General features: G+C 45.4%; 1 protein-coding gene across 1 annotated transcript; it reads left to right on the forward strand.

The window, feature by feature from the left end:
- Positions 1-1911: 1911 nt before the first annotated feature.
- On the forward strand, positions 1912-17544 carry LOC124527811 (zinc finger protein 84-like). Its single transcript, XM_047101053.1, has 5 exons — positions 1912-2112; positions 5325-5484; positions 14213-14339; positions 14609-14701; positions 16025-17544. Exons 2-5 carry the CDS (start codon positions 5470-5472, stop codon positions 17077-17079), a joined length of 1290 nt encoding a protein of 429 aa, XP_046957009.1. The 5' UTR covers positions 1912-2112; positions 5325-5469; the 3' UTR covers positions 17080-17544.
- The last annotated feature ends 1993 nt before the right edge of the window (positions 17545-19537 follow it).

Raw genomic sequence — 19537 nt, forward strand, 5'->3', positions numbered from 1 at the left:
ACATCAAGCTGAGATTCCCAAGAAGATGGGGAAGCAGATTAACTTCTAGCATTTGTTAGAGAGCGGTTATGTTAAGGAAGCATATTAAACTACCACTGTAGCCATTGGAATGGCTGTGTGGCTTTATCTCCAAACCATGGTGGCCACAGGGCTGCTCTAAGTGCATGAACAAGTCATATATACTTATTCTGTTGTATGTGTTTGTACAGAGCAGAATGTGTCAGGCAATGACATCTGAGATCTGGGCCAGCTGTGCCTCACACACAAGGACAGGGCAGACAGCTAATGAACAAGGTCAGCTGTTGTCCCTTTGGTGAGAAGCAGTCTGTAAGTTGCTGGCATGTGTTTCCACTGCCTGGTGCACCTGGAGAGCAAGGGCGCCTGTGGGAGCTGTGGGAGCTCAGACTGGTGCACACACATCTCTCTGCTGTGCTTGAAAAGAAAATCTCTGTACCTGTATGTTTACTGAGTAAACTGTTGAATGAATTAATATGTGTGAGTGTGATCATTGGGAACAATGAACTCTAGCTTCCATTGAACTAGGTAACCCAAACCAAATCTGAGCTGTCGCCAGTTTCCAACATGTTTATCATTCAAATACTCCTGAAACATCAAGAGACCAGCTTTCGTTTACTTGTTGGCAGTGTTAAGAGTTAATGCTCTGCCCAGCCCTTGGCTCACCTCACTTTTTCCCCCCCATGCTAAACTAGGGGCTCCCCTATTCCTTCAAATCTTAAAAGAGTAGGATACTTACAGTTTAGTGAGCACAACTTCTAAAAAGAGATGAGGCACACTGTAAAAAGATTTACTCACATCTACCCTGTGCTTTCTGTGTCAGATATCACCTGATCCGAATCCCCACGAAACCACATAGTGCAGGACCAGACCTGGATTCCACACCCCAATGTCCAGTGCTCAGCCCATGGGAGACGCACTTGTCCTTGGATTCCTTTACGGTCTTTTCCCCAAAGGTTTAATTTAATTAATTGATTTTATTTTTATTTTTGAGAGAGAGTGTGAGCAGGGGAGGGGGCAGAGCAAGAGAGGGAGAATTCCAAGCATGTTCTGCGCTGACAGCAGTGAGCCCCATGCAGGGATCCAACTCACCAACTGTGAGATCATGACCTGAGCTGAACTCGGTCAGACACTCAACGGACTGAGCCACCCAGGCACCAGTATATTTTTTTAAGATTTTAGTTGTTTGTTTTTTCATTTTGAGAGAGCGCACGCACGCCTGCGCAAGCAGGGGACGGGCAGAGGGAGAGAATCCCAAGCAGGTTCCACGCTCAGTGCAGACCCCAATGTGGGGCTTGATCTCAGGACCCTGGGGTCATGACCTGAGCTGGTATCAAGAGTGGAAGGCTTAATGGACTGGGCCCCAGGCGCCCTTTAATATTATATTTTTACTCTACACCGAAATGGGGCTCAACCCACAACCCTGAGATCTGGAGTGGCATGTTCCACCGACTGAGCCAGCTGGGCACCCCAGACTGCTTTCCGGTCTGCAAGTCCTCCGAGCACAATCAGGCCCCTACTTTCATTAGTACCGGAGTTTGTCAAGTTGCGTGCTTCTCCCTGACTGAAAGGCTGTCCTATGGAAGGAACGAGAAACCACCAACTCCCGCATTTGTTCACCAGCGCGTGTACACTCGGCCGGCGCCCTGCAACCAGGCAACTGGTGAAAAGCCCTGGGAGTTTATACGGCCAGGCGCGCCGCGGAGCCCTCTGGAAGATGTAGTTCTGGGGCGAGCGGCACTCTGGGAAATGTAGTGCTGCGCGCACGCTTCCGCGGTGGGCCGGGCGAACCTTGGTACTACTGGCCGGAGGGGGAGGCCGTGTGGGGAGCGGGCGGGCTGCGGGGCTGGGGCGGCCTCGGTGCCCGCGCGGGCCCCGCGGTGCCCCCGGTGCGCGTTCTGCGGGTCAGGGCAGCGTGTGGGGCCAGTGGGGTCTGGGGCGGCGGGGCAGAGCGGGCCGGTCAGGCAGGATCGGAGCAGGGGACTCCGGGGATGGGTGACTGGGCCTGCGCGGAGGGCGCTGGAGGGAGCGGGGCTGAGAGCGGCTGGGGCCCGACGCCTGCTGAAGGGGCCGTGGGGCTCGGTGACGGGTAGTGAGGTGAGTGAGCGGGGGCCTGTCCGGACGAGTGTGGGGGCGGGGGCGGGGGCGGGGCTGGCGGGGTGCGTGGGGCGAGGGGTGGTTGTGGACCCGTTAGGGCGGCGTTCGGGGGTCTGCAGAAAGTGGTGGAACAGAATTAGAGATTTAAAGCATTCGTGCCTTAAAGTCACCTTCGGGGAGTGAAAGATGGGGCCGCAGGCCTGAGCTGGTCTCAAGGTGTCAGTGATGTGGGCTGGGGGCGCCTTCGGGGTGTCAGCGATTGGGGCAGCTGTGGAGTGCAGAAATCGGGTGCCTGGTGGGGTTAGTGAAGGGCAAATAGAATTTGCTGATTGGAGGGAGCGTGAAGTTGAATATTTTCGGGGTGATAGATTGGGGTCTTGTGTGGTTTGGGGATTGCTGGGGTTTGCAAGAGCTCTGTGAGTGGGGGGACATTACTGGAGGGGGATTTTTCTCATTAACCTGTTACTTTGCCTTAGGGTTGAGTAGTTTGGGAGGCCAGTGGAGGTGGGGGGGGGCGCTGTGTGTGTCACTAATTATAGGCTCACGAAGGAAGTGAGCCTAGGATGTCAGTTTACATCGGTGACTGGGGAATCCAGCGATCAGGATTAGGATGCCTGATGGGTGAGGAATTGGGGACAGTAGGAATGATTGAGCCATTAGGAAGGCCTGGGTATCAATCAGAAGAGTATTGGGGCACCTGTCTGGCTTAGTCGCTGGCGTGTGCAATTACTGAACTCGGGGTTGTGAGTTCAAGCCCCAGGTTGGGCGCAGAGTTCGCCTTTAAAAACAAAAAAGAAAAGGAAGAAAGAGTAGTGATTGTGGAACTATGGGTTAGGGACTGATTGTGGAACTATGGGTTAGGGACTGATTGTGGAACTATGGGTTAGGGACTGATTGTGGAACTATGGGTTAGGGACTGATTGTGGAACTATGGGTTAGGGACTGATTGTGGAACTATGGGTTAGGGACTGATTGTGGAACTATGGGTTAGGGACTGATTGTGGAACTATGGGTTAGGGACTGATTGTGGAACTATGGGTTAGGGACTGATTGTGGAACTATGGGTTAGGGACTGATTGTGGAACTATGGGTTAGGGACTGATTGTGGAACTATGGGTTAGGGACTGATTGTGGAACTATGGGTTAGGGACTGATTGTGGAACTATGGGTTAGGGACTGATTGTGGAACTATGGGGTTGGTGACTTGGTAGCCTGGAGGTGGAGGCAGAGACTGGTGGACATTTGGCTGTAACTGGGGGGCTGTGGGAACGACTGGGGACATGGTAGATTTGGACAACTGAGGCGACAGTTTGCGGGGACAGTCGGAGGAGTCATCGGGAAGCCTGTGGGAGTTAATAAGTTGGGGGGTGAATGAGGGACTTATTGGTGTAAGTGATAGGGTTGTGGGAGTTAGTGATGGGCCGAATGTGTCTGGTGACTGGGACTCACAGGGCTTGTTGGGAGTATGACTGGTGGAGTAAGTGGTGAATGGGCTTTTGCAAATGGTTGATTAGTGAGCTGTGGAATTGACTGGGAGGTCTTTGAGGCTGCTGATTGGGTGGACTTGGGGTCAGGGCTCGAAGACGAGGGATGCCTGGATATCAGGTGTTGGTTGAAAATTGATTGAGTCTTTATACGATATAATCACAGGTCTACAGTTATATTTATTGGTCTGAAAGTGGGTTTACTATATAGCATAAAAGGCAATTCAAAAATGTAAGACTGTAAGATCACAGTTTGTAACAATGTCAGATGGTTTCTAACACCCTATGAGAGAGGTACCTTTGAAATAGTGGGGTTATGGTAATAGTTGTTAGTTGATATGTATTTTCTGATTTCTCTATAATCATGTCCTATAATAGTAAGAGCGCTAACTAGCATTTACTAAATGTGTATGTGCCAGTTATAGTTCTAAGGTACTTACATGTATTAACTAATTTAGAACTCTCAAAGAACGTTATGACCTTAAAATGAATTGTTTGTTGTATTTTGAGGAGAAACTCAGCTGAATTATTCATCTCATGAATGGTTGGATTCACTTTCCTCTTTTATTCATGCCTTTATTTAAAAATGAAATTGATGTTCATGGGGTGCCTGGGTGGCTCAGTGGGTTAAGCATCTGACTTCAGCTCAGGTCATGATCTCGTGATTCGTGGGTTCCAGCCCCACATCGGGCTCTGTGCTGACAGCTCAGAGCCTGGAGCCTGCTTCGGATTCTGTGTCTCCTCTCTCTCCGCCCCTCTGCCACTCATACTCTGTGTGTGTGTCTCTTTCTCTCAAAAATAAACAAACATTGAAAACATTTTTTAAATGAAATTGATGTTCTTATTTCCTGTTCACTATATATTTTACACACACACACACACACACACACACACACACACACACCATTGCTGTCTCCCTTCCTTTCTGAGACAATGAATGCTTGGTTAAATGCTATCAATGCTGTGGGGTTCCTTCTGCATACGCTGCTATTTGAGTCCTTGTTAGATCTGTTTACTGTCTTTTTTTAAAAGTTTGTTTATTGGGGCACCTGGGTGGCTTACTCAGTTAAGCATCTGACTTCAGCTCAGGTCATGATCTCACGGTTCGTGAGTTTGAGCCCCACATCGGGCTCTGTGCTGACAACTCGGAGCCTGAAGCCAGCTTCAGATTCTGTGTCTCCCTCTCTCTCTCCTCCCCTGCTTGCGCTCTGTCTCTCTCTCCCTCAAAAATAAATAAAACATTAAAAAATTTTTTTTAATTAAATTAAATTTAAAAAGTTTATTTATTTTGAGAGAGAGAGAGCACGAGCAGGGGAAGGGCAGAGGGATAGAGAATCCCAAGCAGGTTCCACTCTTTGTGGAACCCAATGCAGGGTTCGATCCCACGAACTGTGAAATCATGACCTGAGCCAAAATTAAGAGTTGGATGCTTAACTGACTGAGTCACCCAGGAGCCTGGAGTCTTTTTTTTTTTTTCATTTAAGTTTATTTAAATTCTAGTTAGTTAACATATATGGTAAAGTTGGCTTCGGGTGTAGAATTTAGTGCTTCATCGCTTAGATACCACACCTAATGCTCATCACAAGTGTCCTCCTTAATACTCATCACCCATTTAAAGTCTGTTTAGAGTCTATAGAAAACACAGTTTGAGCTTTAAATGAAGGTGAGTTTTCAGCAAAAGAGGGAGATTTGCATCTACTAAAGAGACTTTGTTAACTGATTCAACAGATTCCGGTTTCCATGAAGTAATTGGCTTAGTTGAGATAAAGAAGTCCCAGAGGTGAATCCTTGGTGAAGAGAGTCCTGACCAGAGGAATTAAGAAGGATAGAGCAGAGCCTAAAGTTACTGGCCATTTCCCAAGTGTGGCAGAAAATGACTAAGTCCCAGGTAAGTAATTCATTTATTTCCTTAGTTATGATTCCATAGAATTCACCCATTTAAAGTGAACAATTTACTGTTTTTTAGTAAGTTTAGAGACTTCTGCAACCATCTAATTGTTCATCCTCCTAAAAGAGCACCCCGTTAGCAGGTGTTCCCCATTTCTCCCTGCCCCAGCTCTAGGCAAGCACAGTACGCTCTCTGTGTCTCTGGATTTGCCCCTTCTGCCCATTTCATATCAATGGAATCACACCTGTTCTTTTGCGACTGGCTTCTTCCATGTAGCTCACTTTCAAGAGGGGACATATATTAATACTTTATTGTCTTTTGTTGTGGAATAATAATCTGTTGTGTGACTATACCACATTTTATCAGTTCCTTATTTGCTAAACATTTGGGTTATTTCCACATTTTGGCTATCATGGCTGATGCTACCGTGAACACTTGTGCATATGTTTTCTGTTCTCTTGGGATACATACCTAGGAGTGCAGTGGCTGGTTCATGTCGTAACTATATTTAACATTTTGAGAAACTGATAAACTGTGTTTTTTAAGTTGCTGATTCATTTTACAATCCCACCAGCAATATATAAGGGCTTCCATTTCTCCACCTCCTCATCAACACTGTTACTGTCTCACTTGGCCACTCTAGTGGGTGTGAAATGGTACCTTGCGGTTTTCATTGCATTTTCTTCTGTATCCACTGATGTGTCTGGGCATAAAATTTTTATTCACATTTTTTTTAAGGTTTATTCATTTTTTGAGAGAGAGAGAGAGCAAGCGAGCACGAATGGGGAAGGAGCAGAAGGAAAGGGAGACACAGGATCTGAAGCAGGCTCCAGGCTCTGAGCTGTCAGCACAGAGCCCTACACGGGGCTCGAACCCACGAACCATGACATCATGACCTGAGCTGAAGTCAGATACTTAACCAACTGGGCTACCCAGGCACCCTGTCACATTTTTTTTTTTTTTAATTTACATTTTTTTATTGCTTTCAGTTGGAAAAGCTTTTGCCTGCCTTCAACTTTGGACAATTTTCCTGTTTTGCTTCTCTGATTATTTCCTCCCCTTTATTCTCCATTTTCTCCAGTTTTGGAATGCTTGATGGATATTCTCTTCTGGATCTATGCTCTGAGTTTAAAAACTTTTCTTTAATATATTTGACTTCTTTTCTTCTCATCTTGATTCTTGCAGAATTCATCAGTGTGGTAATTCACACTGCAAATGTCCTCTTCCATTAGATACATTCTGCTGTTTGGCCAGTATATCGAGATTTTTTTCCATTCAAGTTTTTAAATTTTTAATTTCATGTATTTATTTATTTATTTATTTATTTATTTATTTATTTATTTATTTATTTTAGAGAGATAGAGTGAGCGAGCGTGAGCAGGGAGGTGGGGCACAAAGGGAGAGAAAATCCCAAGCAGGCTCCACATTCAGTGCGGAGCCAGACTTGGGGCTTGATCCCACAACCCTGGGATCATGCCCTGAGCTGATATCAAGACTTGGACGTGCACCCAGCCGAACCACCCAGGCGCCCCTTCCATTCAAGTTTTAATAACAACTTTTTTAATGATTCTTTCCAATGTTTCAGTGTGATGGTTGAAGAGAAGGGCCTAAAATGTGTGTGTTGTTTGCATTAAGATATTTGTTTCAAAATTAAATATACTATTTTTGTAGGGATAATAACCTATATAGGATGTGAAATCCAGATCTTGTGTTTGGCATAAAATCACTCTTTTGTTTTGTTTTGTTTTGTTTTTTTTAATTACCAGTAATGTGTTGGAGTCAGCTCATACCAACTTGCAAAACTTAAATTCTGAGTTTTGTAAACCAGTTATTAAACTTTGATAGCTTGAAATCAGCCATGGTAGTAATATTTTCAACACAGATTAGCAAATGCTACAAATTAGGACTGTTGTTTTTCCAGCGAACTGACTTCTCAGCATAAGTCTGGATCACATTGAATACCTAATCAACCTCAGAAGCCATTCACGAGTTTAACAGCTTCACACGTCAGATTGACTAATCTGGCTGGCATCATAGACTCAATTAGATTACCAACATGGTACAGGGAATCATTAAACCAGTGAACTGAATGAATATGTGCCCCAATTCATATCTTGTATGAAAAGAGCCACATCTGCATGGCTGAGACATGTCTGAAATTGACTGTCCTAAGATCCATGTAAGGCTTCTCCAGTAGAGTGTCCCAGTACTGTGGGGTTTTTGGTCTGTTTTGTTTTTGTTAGAATTAAATCCAAAATATGTTCACTGTGATTTATTCTTTGACCCTGAATCATGTAAAGTGTGCTGCTTAATTTACAAATACTTGAGGTGAGGAGTTCTCTACATACCTTTTTGTTATTATGTTCTGATTGTATTTTTTTATGGTCAGAGAGCGTCTCCTTATGATATCAATTCTTTGGGACTTATTTTATGGTCCAGCATATGGTGTATCTTTGGGAATAATCCATGTGAATCAAGGAGAATGTGTTGTTGGATGGAATGTTCAATAAATAAATGTCAATTAGGTTAAATCAGTTGATAGCATGTTCAATTCAATAGTCTTACTGATTTTTGTCTACTGGTTCAATCAATTATTGAGAGCCGGTGAAAACCTCCAGGTTTTTTTGAGGATTTGTACAAGAGTTTATGTACAATAAATGCCCAGACATAGAATTTCTGGGTCAAAGGCCATGCAAGTTTTACATATTAATAGAGATTACAAAATTGCCTTCTAAAAGTGTATTCAAATTTGTTTATCAACAGTGTTTTGCTGACTCTTCCCCACATCCTTACCAACACTGAGTTGTATCACCTTTTTTTTTCTTTTTTTTTTTTTAAGTAGGCTCCATGCCCAGCATGGAGCCCAACAGGGAGCTTGAACTCATGACCCTAGATCAAGACCTGAGCTCATGACGTGAACTGAGATCAGTCAGACGCTTAACCAGCTGAGCCACCCAGGCGCCCCCATGTCAACTTTTTATCCTTGCCAACCTGATCGATGAAAAATGACATTTCCTTGTATTTTTAACTTGCATTCTTTTAATTATTGCTGATAATGTTTTCTATTTTTTGGTTGTGATAAGATAGACATAAACATGTTCATAATATTGTGCAGCCTTCACTACCATCCACATCCATAACTTTTTTCGCCTTATGCAATTGAAACTACACCCACTTATTTACGTCAGTATTTTCTTCATGTATTTTGAAGCTCTGTTATTTTCTTATTTTTATTAAAACAATTTTTTTCATGTTTATTTATTTTTGAGAGAGAGTCAGTGCACAGGGGGCAGAGAGAGAGAGGGAGACACAGAATCTGAAGCAAGAAATCTCTGTCAGCTGTCAACACAGAGCCTGATGTGGGGCTTGAACCCACAAACTGTGAGATCATGACCTGAGTTGAAGTCGGAAGCTTAACCAACTGAGCCACCCAGGTGCCCCTCTGTTACTTTTTCTTCAATATTTGTTCATTTTTGAGAGAGAGAGAGAGAGCGTGTGTGCAAGCCTATGAGCAGGGGAAGGGCAGAAAGAGAGGGGGACAGAGGATCTGAAATGGGCTCCATGCTGACAGCAGAGAGCCTGACGCAGGGCTTGAACCCACGAGTTGAGAGATCATGATCTGAGTGGAATTGGACACTTAACAGACTCAGCCACCCAGCCGCCAGTTGGAGCTTTGTTATTAAATGTTTGCACATTTAGGATTATTATGTTTTCTTGATATCAAAATTGACCCTTCTGTTGTTATGAAATGTCCTTTTTTATCTCTAGCAATACCCCTTATCTTGAAGCTTACTTTGTTTAATATTAATGTAGCTACACTAGTTTCCATATGAATGTCTGAGTGCTATTACCTTTTCCTGTATTTTACGTCTAACTTATTTGTACCTCTGTAATTGTGTCTTGAGCACCTGGGTGGCTCAATTGGTTAAGTCACCGACTTTGGCTCAGGTCACGAGCTCACGGTTCGTGGATTCGAGCCCCGTGTCGGGCTCTGTGCTGACAGCTGAGCCTGGAGCCTGCTTCAGATTCTGTGTCTCCCTCTCTCTGCCCTTCCCCTGCTCACACTCTGTCTCTCTCTGTCTGTCAAAATTAAATAAATTAAAAAAAAAATCATAATTAAGTGTGTCTTTTGTAAGTATCCTATAGGTAGGTCTTACTTTTTCCAGTCTGATAATCTCTCTTTTCTGTGGAATGTTTATTTAGTCCGTTAACATTGTAAGTAATTATTGACATATTGGGGTTGAAGTCTACCATGTTGCTATTTGTTTTGTTTGTACTGTTTGTTCTTTGTTTCTTTTCCCTGCCTTCTTTTGGAGCGTTTGTGTGGTGGTCCCTGTTCTCGGGTGTTGGAGGACATGTGCTAATGCGCGACTCTGCCCTCCTGCTTTCCACTGCCTGAGTCCCCAGGCACAGGAACGAAGCACTTTCTTCTGGGCTTCCTCCCTCCTTCTTCTCACCATGCGATGGGCCCACCCTCCTTGACGAGGCCGCCTTCGGTGTTGGTGGACACATGCTGTGCTGTCTCCATGCAGCCACCCTTTGAAAGGGTTGTTTTGGGTTTTTTTCCTGAAAAACATGCTAGATTTTTTTGTTTGTTTGAACATTTTGGACATTCCATTCTACGTTGGCTTGCATTGTTTCTGGTGGGAGGTCAGTTGTCCCATCCCTCTTATGTTGATCCCTGGAATGTACTGTCTTACCCTCTGGCTGATTTTAAGATTTTAGTTTTAGTTTTGGGCAATTTGGCTCTGATGAGCCTCGGTCTGGTTTTCTTTATATGTATCCTGATTGGGATACTTTGAGTTTCTTGTGTCTGTGGAATGTTTTTCTTCACATTTGGAACATTTCCAGCCGTCATTTACTCAAATATTTTTTCTGCCCTATTTTCTTCCTTCTGACCCTCCAATTATGGTGTATAAGATGTTTTTATATTGTCCTACGGTCACTGACACTTGATACATTGTTTCCAATACTTTATACTTTGTATGTGGTTGTTTTTTTTAACTTTATTTAGTTTGAGACAGAGAGAGCAAGTGTAGGGGAAGGGCAGAGAGAGGGAGAGGGAATCCCAAGCAGGCTCCATACTGTCAGCACAGAGCCCAATGCGGGGCTCGATGTCATGAACTGTGACACCATGACCTGAGCCGAAATCAAGAGTCAGGCGCTTAACCGACTGAGCCACCCAGGTGCCCCTGTATGGTTTTTATTAATCAATTTTCAAGTTCATGAATCTTTTCCTTCATAACATCAGATCTGCTGTTAAGTCCATTTGATATGTACTTAATATCAGCTGTTCAGTCTAGAGTTTCTATTTGGTTCTTTTTTAAAAAATTAATTTCCTTTTCTCTCCTGAAGTATTCCATCCCTTCACTTATCATATCCATGTTTCCTCTAAGTTATTCAACATATTTAGTATTGTTATTTTAGAGTCTATCTCTTAATTCACATAACTTAGGCATCTGTAGATCTCCTTCTGTTGGCTGGTTTTACTTTCTGTGGCCGTAGTTCTTGGTCACATTTTTATACTTCTTTGTATATATATTTTACTGCATTCTAGATGTTGTAAAGAAAAAATGGTGGAAACTGAAGTATAACTTGCTTCATTTTGTTCACTTTCCAGAGTATATAGACTCTTTCCTTTAGAAAGTAGGGTGGAGGTTTATCATTCTGGTTTTTTCTAGAAGTGAGTTGAATTAGTTCACAATTTATTTTATTTATTTGTTTACTTTTTTAACGTTTTTATTTTATTTTTTGAGAGACAGAGACGGACAGAGTGCTAGTTGGTGAGGGGCAGAGAGAGAGGGAGACACAGAATCCGAAGCAGGCTCCAGGCTCCGAGCCATAAGCACAGAGCCTGACATGGGGCTCGAACCCACGAACTGTGAGATTGTGACCTGAGCCAAAGTCAGACACTCAACGGACTGAGCCAGCCAGGCACCCCTGTTCATTTATTTATTTAACGTTTATTCATTTGAGAGAGACAGAGTGTGAGTGGGGGAGGGGCAGAGAGAGAGGGAGACAACAGAATCCGAAACAGGTTCCAGGCTCTGAGCTGTCAGCACAGAGCCCGACGCGGGGCTCAAACCCACGGACAACGAGATTATGACCCGAGCCGAAGTCAGACACTGAACCCCCTGAGCCACCCGGGTGTCTGTCAGACTTGCTGTTTTAAACACCAATGTATTTATTGCCTGGCGGACATGTACAAGAAAGTCTCTAAGGCAGGAGCAGAAGGTGAATATTTTAGGCTTTTCCGGCCACACATCCCTGGCGCAACTGCTCACCTCCCCTGCGGTCCTGCAAGAGAGTCATGGATCGTACGTGAACCGATGGCTGGAAGCTGGATTTCAAGAAGCTTTATTTTAGCATCTAAGTGCTGACTGGGCTTGGCAATTTGCAGCCCCTGCTCTAAGGTGCGAGCCGGGCGGACGGCACTGCTGGTGCACGGAAGGTGACTGTCCCCAGTGCTGGCACATAGAAGGTGACTCTGTCCCCAGTGCTGGCACACAGGTGACTCTGTCCCCAGTGCTGGCACATAGGTGACTGTCCCCACTGCTGACACACAGAAGGTGACTGTCCCCAGTGCTGGCAGACAGGTGACTGTCCCCACTGCTGACACACAGAAGGTGACTCTGTCCCCGGTGCTGGCAGACAGGTGACTGTCCCCAGTGCTGGCACACAGAAGGTGACTCTGTCCCCGGTGCTGGCAGACACGTGACTGTCCCCAGTGCTGGCACACAGAAGGTGACTCTGTCCCCAGTGCTGGCACACAGGTGACTGTCCCCACTGCTGACACACGGAAGGTGACTGTCCCCAGTGCTGGCAGACAGGTGACTGTCCCCAGTGCTGACACACAGAAGGTGACTCTCCCCGGTGCTGGCACACAGGTGACTGTCCCCAGTGCTGGCACACAGAAGGTGACTCTGTCCCCAGTGCTGGCACACAGGTGACTGTCCCCACTGCTGACACACAGAAGGTGACTGTCCCCGGTGCTGGCAGACAGGTGACTGTCCCCAGTGCTGACACACAGAAGGTGACTCTGTCCCCGGTGCTGGCAGACACGTGACTGTCCCCAGTGCTGGCACACAGAAGGTGACTCTGTCCCCAGTGCTGGCACACAGGTGACTGTCCCCACTGCTGACACACAGGTGACTGTCCCCAGTGCTGGCAGACAGGTGACTGTCCCCAGTGCTGACACACAGAAGGTGACTCTGTCCCCGGTGCTGGCAGACACGTGACTGTCCCCAGTGCTGGCACACAGAAGGTGACTCTGTCCCCAGTGCTGGCACACAGGTGACTGTCCCCACTGCTGACACACAGAAGGTGACTGTCCCCAGTGCTGGCAGACAGGTGACGGTCCCCAGTGCTGACACACAGAAGGTGACTCTCCCCGGTGCTGGCACACAGGTGACTGTCCCCAGTGCTGGCACACAGAAGGTGACTCTCTCCCCAGTGCTGGCACACAGGTGACTGTCCCCACTGCTGACACACAGAAGGTGACTGTCCCCGGTGCTGGCACACAGGTGACTGTCCCCAGTGCTGACACACAGAAGGTGACTCTGTCCCCGGTGCTGGCAGACACGTGACTGTCCCCAGTGCTGGCACACAGAAGGTGACTCTGTCCCCAGTGCTGGCACACAGGTGACTGTCCCCACTGCTGACACACAGAAGGTGACTGTCCCCAGTGCTGGCAGACAGGTGACGGTCCCCACTGCTGACATACAGAAGGTGACTCTGTCCCCGGTGCTGGCAGACAGGTGACTGTCCCCAGTGCTGGCACACAGAAGGTACTCTGAACCAGCCACACCCGCAGTGCATTCATCCATATTCTTGGCTTGTCTGGATATTGAAAAGTTTTCACTTTTGCCGATCTAAGGGGTAAATGATAACCCCTTACAGTTGTGTTTAAACCACGTATGTTCTCCGGCCCCAGCATCTGTGGTAACTTGACCTGGCGACAAGATTGAGGGCCCTGTGAGGACAGAGTGAATCCCGTTCACCTTCGTGTTGATGACACCAGAGTGGAACCTCACACACTTGTGGGTCGATAAACATTCTAGGTCATACTATCTTACTTAAAACACTACAGGATTTTTAAGACTTCTGTTTCTCCAGTAAGGTATAATGCAAATCTAGGCATATGATAAAAAGCCTGTGTACTGAATCCTGATAAGAATGGTCAAAATCAGTGTATCAGAGATGACTTCATTTACAAACAGTGGGAGCTCTGATAATAAGGCCATAGAACTTTCTCCTGCAAGACACCCGGAAGTAGACGGTCCTGGGCTGGCACAGCTCATGACCGATATCATAAAGGACAAAATGTTTCCAGGTTTCTGCTCTGCCAAACTTCACTCACATTGTCTCACGGCCCAAGGTGGCTGCAGCAGCTCTGAGGGCAACGTCTGCGGTAACAGCAGGAAGAAAGGTAGAGGGGGCAGAGGGCAAAATCAGTATCTCTTTTACCCAAAAACGGCAGCTTCCCCGTGGATGGTCCTCACACACCTCCTAGGTCCCATCTCCAGCCCACAGTCACGTGACTGACTCTAGCTGTAAGAGAGACAAGAACAGAGGGAACTGGCATCCGGCTCAGAGCAATTGCGATTCGTTACTGGGAACTGGGCACTTTTGCGTGACGGCTCCTGGGGGCTCCCACTCCAGGGCCTTGCCGCCTTTCCTTTATTATGGTATCCATTTCTTCAGATTCAGTAGGGACATGCTCTTTCAGGGGTCATTGGCATTGGAGGATGTGGCCGTGAACTTCACACGGGACGAGTGGCAGCTCCTGGACTCTGCTCAGAAGAACTTGTACAGAAATGTGATGCTGGAGAATGTGAGCAGTCTCGTGTCCCTGGGTAAGGACATCTTGTGCGGACTCAGGCTCTGCCCGGGCACTTGCCATTTCCTCTTCGCTTACTATCAACGGGGGCCTTTAAAGTGTGCAATGACTTAGGCTTTAGCTTAAGAATTCACGAGTCCTCAGCGCTTTTTTGTGTTGAGTGCACACTCACATCCCAGATGGAAGGGCTCCCTGCACAGCCTCTGAAACTAAGCATTTATTTATTCTTAGAAGTCTGAAGCCCAATGAATTAGGCTCAAGTCATGTGTGATTTTTCATATACAGGGTTTCAACTTATCAAACCAGATGTGATCTTCAAACTGGAGCGAGAGCAGCCTTGGATAATAGGCGAAGAGGTCCCAAGTCAGAGCTTGTCGGGTGAGTCACCTGTGAGAAGGTGGAATTTTAATGCCAGTTTAGGGGCGCCGGGGTGGCTCAATCGGTTAAGCGTCCGACTTCAGCTCAGGTCACGATATCACGGTTCGTGGGTTCAAGCCCTGCGTTGGGCTCTGTGCTGACAGCTGGGAACCTGGAGCCTGCTTCGGATTCTGTGCCTCCCTCTCTCTCTGACCCTCCCCCGTTCATGCTCTGTCTCTCTCTGTCTCAAAAATAAATTTAAAAAAAAATTAAAAAAATTTTAATAAAAAAATACATGTCAGTTTACAGTGGACGTAAAGGCAGTGAGGGATGGGCACCTTTGAAATGCTGTTTAGATAATTCTCCAATCACTAAACCTTTAGAAGGGACTCAGAACCACGGATATGAGCTTCTCAGATACCCAGATCTTATATAGATCACTTATCTGTATGAGGATAATCTGTCCGTCTTTGCTTTGATTTTAGAGTGAGCTACGCTCCTCTGGTCTGTACTAAGGAGCCCAACCCTTCTCACCTCAGACCGTGTGTGTTCTTTTTCCCTCTCCACGCCACAAACGTATCCTGCTGATAGATCCCTTGTCTTTTCACTGGTACCGAGAATTCATTGTGTTTTTTTCTTGTCATCATTCTAATTCCCTCCTATTTTCTTTCCCTTTTTATTGTTAAATGCCTCAGATTACTATTATATACCTGTGGTCATTCCTTCTATTCTCTACTTGATTTCTTTTTTTTTGTTTTGTTTTTAATTTTTTTTTTTCAACGTTTATTTATTTTTGGGACAGAGAGAGACAGAGCATGAACAGGGGAGGGGCAGAGAGAGAGGGAGACACAGAATCGGAAACAGGCTCCAGGCTCTGAGCCATCAGCCCAGAGCCTGATGCGGGGCTCGAACTCACGCACCGCAAGATCGTGACCTGGCTGAAGTCGGATGCTGAACCGACTGCGCCATCCAGGCGCCCCTCTACTTGATTTCTTTTATGGAAGTTTACTCCTTCTATGCCTATAACCAAAGGAATAACTTTGGTGTCATCATTTCCTACCTTGTAGTGCAACTTTTTAATGCAGATTGTGCTCAGATAAAACCCTACCTTTGCTTAGGACAGATTATTATATCATGGCCTTTAGCAACCTGTTTAGTCAAGGTTTTTTTTTTTCCCCCTTTTCCTTATCTATTATTAGTTTTCTACCTCAGTTTCCATGAGAGCACTTTATTTAATTTTAATTCCCAAACATGTATAGTTGTGCATGATGTTTTCTGCACTTCTAGTTCACCTGGTTCACGATTATTGAATCCACAAAATATGTTTGTCATTCTCCTTTCTAGAATACTGGAAAGTTGACGATTACAAAGCTTGGCACCAAGAAATCCAAGACAGGATTAAAAAATCGGAACAAGTCCATGAAACTAATGCCAGTGGAAAAACATTCCAATCCAGCATGAACCTTGCACCGTTAAAGCAAAAGTCCAGTAAGCATGTCTCAAATGGAAAACATCTGAAACACTCGTTAGGTTTATTTACTGAGGCTGGAAACCGTGGAAGAAGGAAACCTGGTAAATTCAATGGATATGAGAAATCCTTTTTCCATACCGAACATGGAAAAACTCACGTTGGAGCAAAATGCTACGAATGTAATGATTGTGGAAAAGTCACCAGCAAGAAGTCACGACTCATTGTACATCAGAGAACACACACAGGAGAGAAACCATTTAAATGTAGTGAATGTGGCAAAGCCTTTTCCCAGAAGTCACACCTTGTGACACATCAGACGGTTCACACAGGAGAAAAACGTTATGGATGTGAGTGTGGGAAGGCCTTCTCTAGAAAGTCTCATCTCATTACACACCAGAGAACTCACACAGGAGAGAAACCTTATGAATGCAGTGAGTGCAGCAAAGTCTTTTCTCAGACGTCACAGCTCATTATTCATCAGCGAAGTCATACAGGAGAGAGACCGTATGCATGCGGTGAATGTGGGAAAGGCTTTAGTGGAAAATCGCAACTTATTACTCATAAGAGAACCCATATAGATGAAAAGCCCAATAAATGCGATGGATGTGGGAAAGCCTTCAGAGAGAAGTCAAGTCTCCATAAGCATCAGAGAATTCATTCAGGAGAGAAACCATATGGGTGCAGCGAATGTGGGAAAGCCTTCAGTGGGAAGTCACTCCTCCTCAGACATGAGAAAACTCATTCAGGAGAAAAGCCCTATGGATGTAAGGAATGCACGAAGGCATTTATTTGGAAGTCACAGCTCATCATACATCAGAGGACTCACACAGGAGAGAAGCCCTACGGATGTAGCACTTGTGGGAAAGCTTTTTCCCAGAAATCACACCTCATGATACATCAGAGAACTCACACAGAAGAGAAACCCTAGAAATAGAGCGAGTGTGAGACACTTTTAAGAAAATAATTGCCCTTCTCTCTATACCATAAAACACATTTATAAAAATCCTGCGAATGCCATGAGTGTAGGAAGGTCATTGGCAGGAAGTTCTACTTCCTTGAACGTCAGAATGCCAAATTGGAGAGAAAGCCTATGTGTGCAGTGAATGTGGAAAGGCAGTAGAGACAAGTGCTCAGCAAATGGTCTAGTCTCATCATAAATCAAGTTATTCATATTGAGGACAAAAATAATGACTCAAATGAATATAGGAAAATTTGTCCATAGCAATGTCAAAAAAATCAATTTCCAACTACGGTATTGCATCTTTAAAAAAAGATTATATATTCTATTTTAAGTGATATGCATATGAAGCTTTAAAGATATTGGGCGCCTGGGTGGCGCAGTCGGTTAAGCGTCCGACTTCAGCCAGGTCACGATCTCGTGGTCCGTGAGTTCGAGCCCCGCGTCAGGCTCTGGGCTGATGGCTCAGAGACTGGAGCCTGTTTCCGATTCTGTGTCTCCCTCTCTCTCTGCCCCTCCCCCGTTCATGCTCTGTCTCTCTCTGTTCCAAAAATAAATAAACGTTGAAAAAAAAATTTTTTTAATAAAAAAATAAAGATACGTATGTCTGTGTATGAGTATGTTCAGTAATCTTGACAGCCAAGTAGAAAGCCTATTGCTTCAGACAAATATAGGGCTTATAGTCCTGAGTATGGCTACATCTTGTGAATTTATAGAATTTCATAGCATATGTGAAATTAATCTGTGAATATGGTATATGTCATGTTTATAGCACAGCATCTCTCAAGGGTGCTGCACAATGTATATCGTTTGTCTTGTACCATAATAGAAGGTAAGCCAAACCGAATGATTTCGTTATTATTTAACAAATAGTGTAAGTTATATTGCCACAACTTTTTGGCACATGCAAATGAGTTTGGGAACTCTTACCATGCCCTGTGTTCAATAACAGAAGCTGGAATTTTTCAATAAAATCTCCTGCCTCTTCTGAGTCGCCAGTTACATCCAGATTGTTCACATTAAACATGCAAAGGCAAGAATACAAGTTAACGTCTGACCAAGTGAGCAAAAGAAAAACTCTGAACTGCATTGCTCGTCATCTAAACAGATGAGAAGTGGAGCTGGCAAAAATAAAATACCCACAAGGGGCTCCTGGGTGGCTCAGTCGGTTGGGCGTCCGACTTCAGCTCAGGTCATGATCTCGCGGTCCGTGAGTTCGAGCCCCGCGTCGGGCTCTGTGCTCACAGCTCAGAGCCTGGAACCTGCTTCAGATTCTGTGTCTCCCTCTCTCTCTTCCCACTCCTACTCTGTCTCTCTCTCTCTTTCAAAAATAAATAAACATTAAAAAAAATTTTTTTTAGGGGCGCCTGGGTGGCTCAGTCGGTTGACCGTTTAACTTTGGCTCAGGTCATGATCTCATGGTTCATGAGTTCGAGCCCCGCATCGGGCTCTGTGCTGACAGCTCGGAGCCTGGAGCCTGCTTCGGATTCTGTGTCTCCCTCTCTCTCTGCCCCTCCCCTGCTCATGCTCTGTCTCTCTCTCAAAAATAAACATTTTAAAAAATTTAATAAAATAAAATACCCACAAAACATATCCTCCTGTTATTTTTCAGGGGCATTTTTTCTTCTTCTTCTTTAATGTTTATTTTCGAAAGAGAGTGCGCGTACGCGTTGGGGAGGAGCAGAGAGAGAGGGGGACAGAGGATCTGAGCTGTCAGCACAGAGCCCGACACGGGGCTCGAACTCATGAACTGCGAGATCTTGACCTGAGCTGAAGTCGGACGCTCAACCAACCGAGCCACCCAGACGCCCCTTAGGTGCCCCAAATCTTTAAATAATGTATTTGAAAATGCCAAAAGCCTGTCTTGAATGTTGGTGAAATTCAGAGCTTCGTATCACTCCCTATATGTGTGATTTTCTTGCGTTGCTAACTTGTCTCTGTTGAAACCATCTACTATGAATGTTCCCTCTACCTCTGTTGAGAATTTTTAGTAATTCCTCTCCTTAGTAATGCCTGACAATGTCAGAATCCTTTCCTGAATGATTGTAACGTTTAGAATTACAGAAAAATGACTGTTTTCATCAGACAAAGGGAGACTCGTGGACAACGGTCTTGAGATTTCACATCCAAGAGCAAATGTTATTTGAATATGGGGCTGTATCAAAATTAAGAGTTAGGGCCTAGGTTAACACAGTATTGCTTTGGGGGATGACCTTGACCCCAAATTTCTCATGCAGCCCATATGGGGAGCTCTTCATTATTCTGAAGTGTCTCGTGGAATTTGTTGTCTGGCCTGCCGGTCAGGGTCCAGTCTTGAAAACAACTATCGTAAGAAAAGCAGCTGGAATCTGGCTGGGAGCTGCTGAGAGCGGCGGCGGGAGAGAGGAGACGCCACGTGCGGTTTCTGCTCTCTGTCCTTGCACCTTGG

The sequence above is a fragment of the Lynx rufus genome, unplaced genomic scaffold, assembly GCF_022079265.1.
Source record: "Lynx rufus isolate CCGP_SWC_20201006 ecotype Redwood Valley unplaced genomic scaffold, mLynRuf1.p SCAF_55, whole genome shotgun sequence".
In the NCBI taxonomy this organism is placed as follows: Eukaryota; Metazoa; Chordata; class Mammalia; order Carnivora; family Felidae; genus Lynx; species Lynx rufus.

What these genes read in the sequence shown, in the direction of transcription:
- LOC124527811 (XM_047101053.1), top strand. An exon ending in GAGCAGTCTCGTGTCCCTGG is followed by an intron (nt 14,340 to 14,608) that starts GTAAGGACATCT and finishes TTTCATATACAG; the next exon opens with GGTTTCAACTTATCAAACCA. An exon ending in CCCAAGTCAGAGCTTGTCGG is followed by an intron (nt 14,702 to 16,024) that starts GTGAGTCACCTG and finishes TCTCCTTTCTAG; the next exon opens with AATACTGGAAAGTTGACGAT.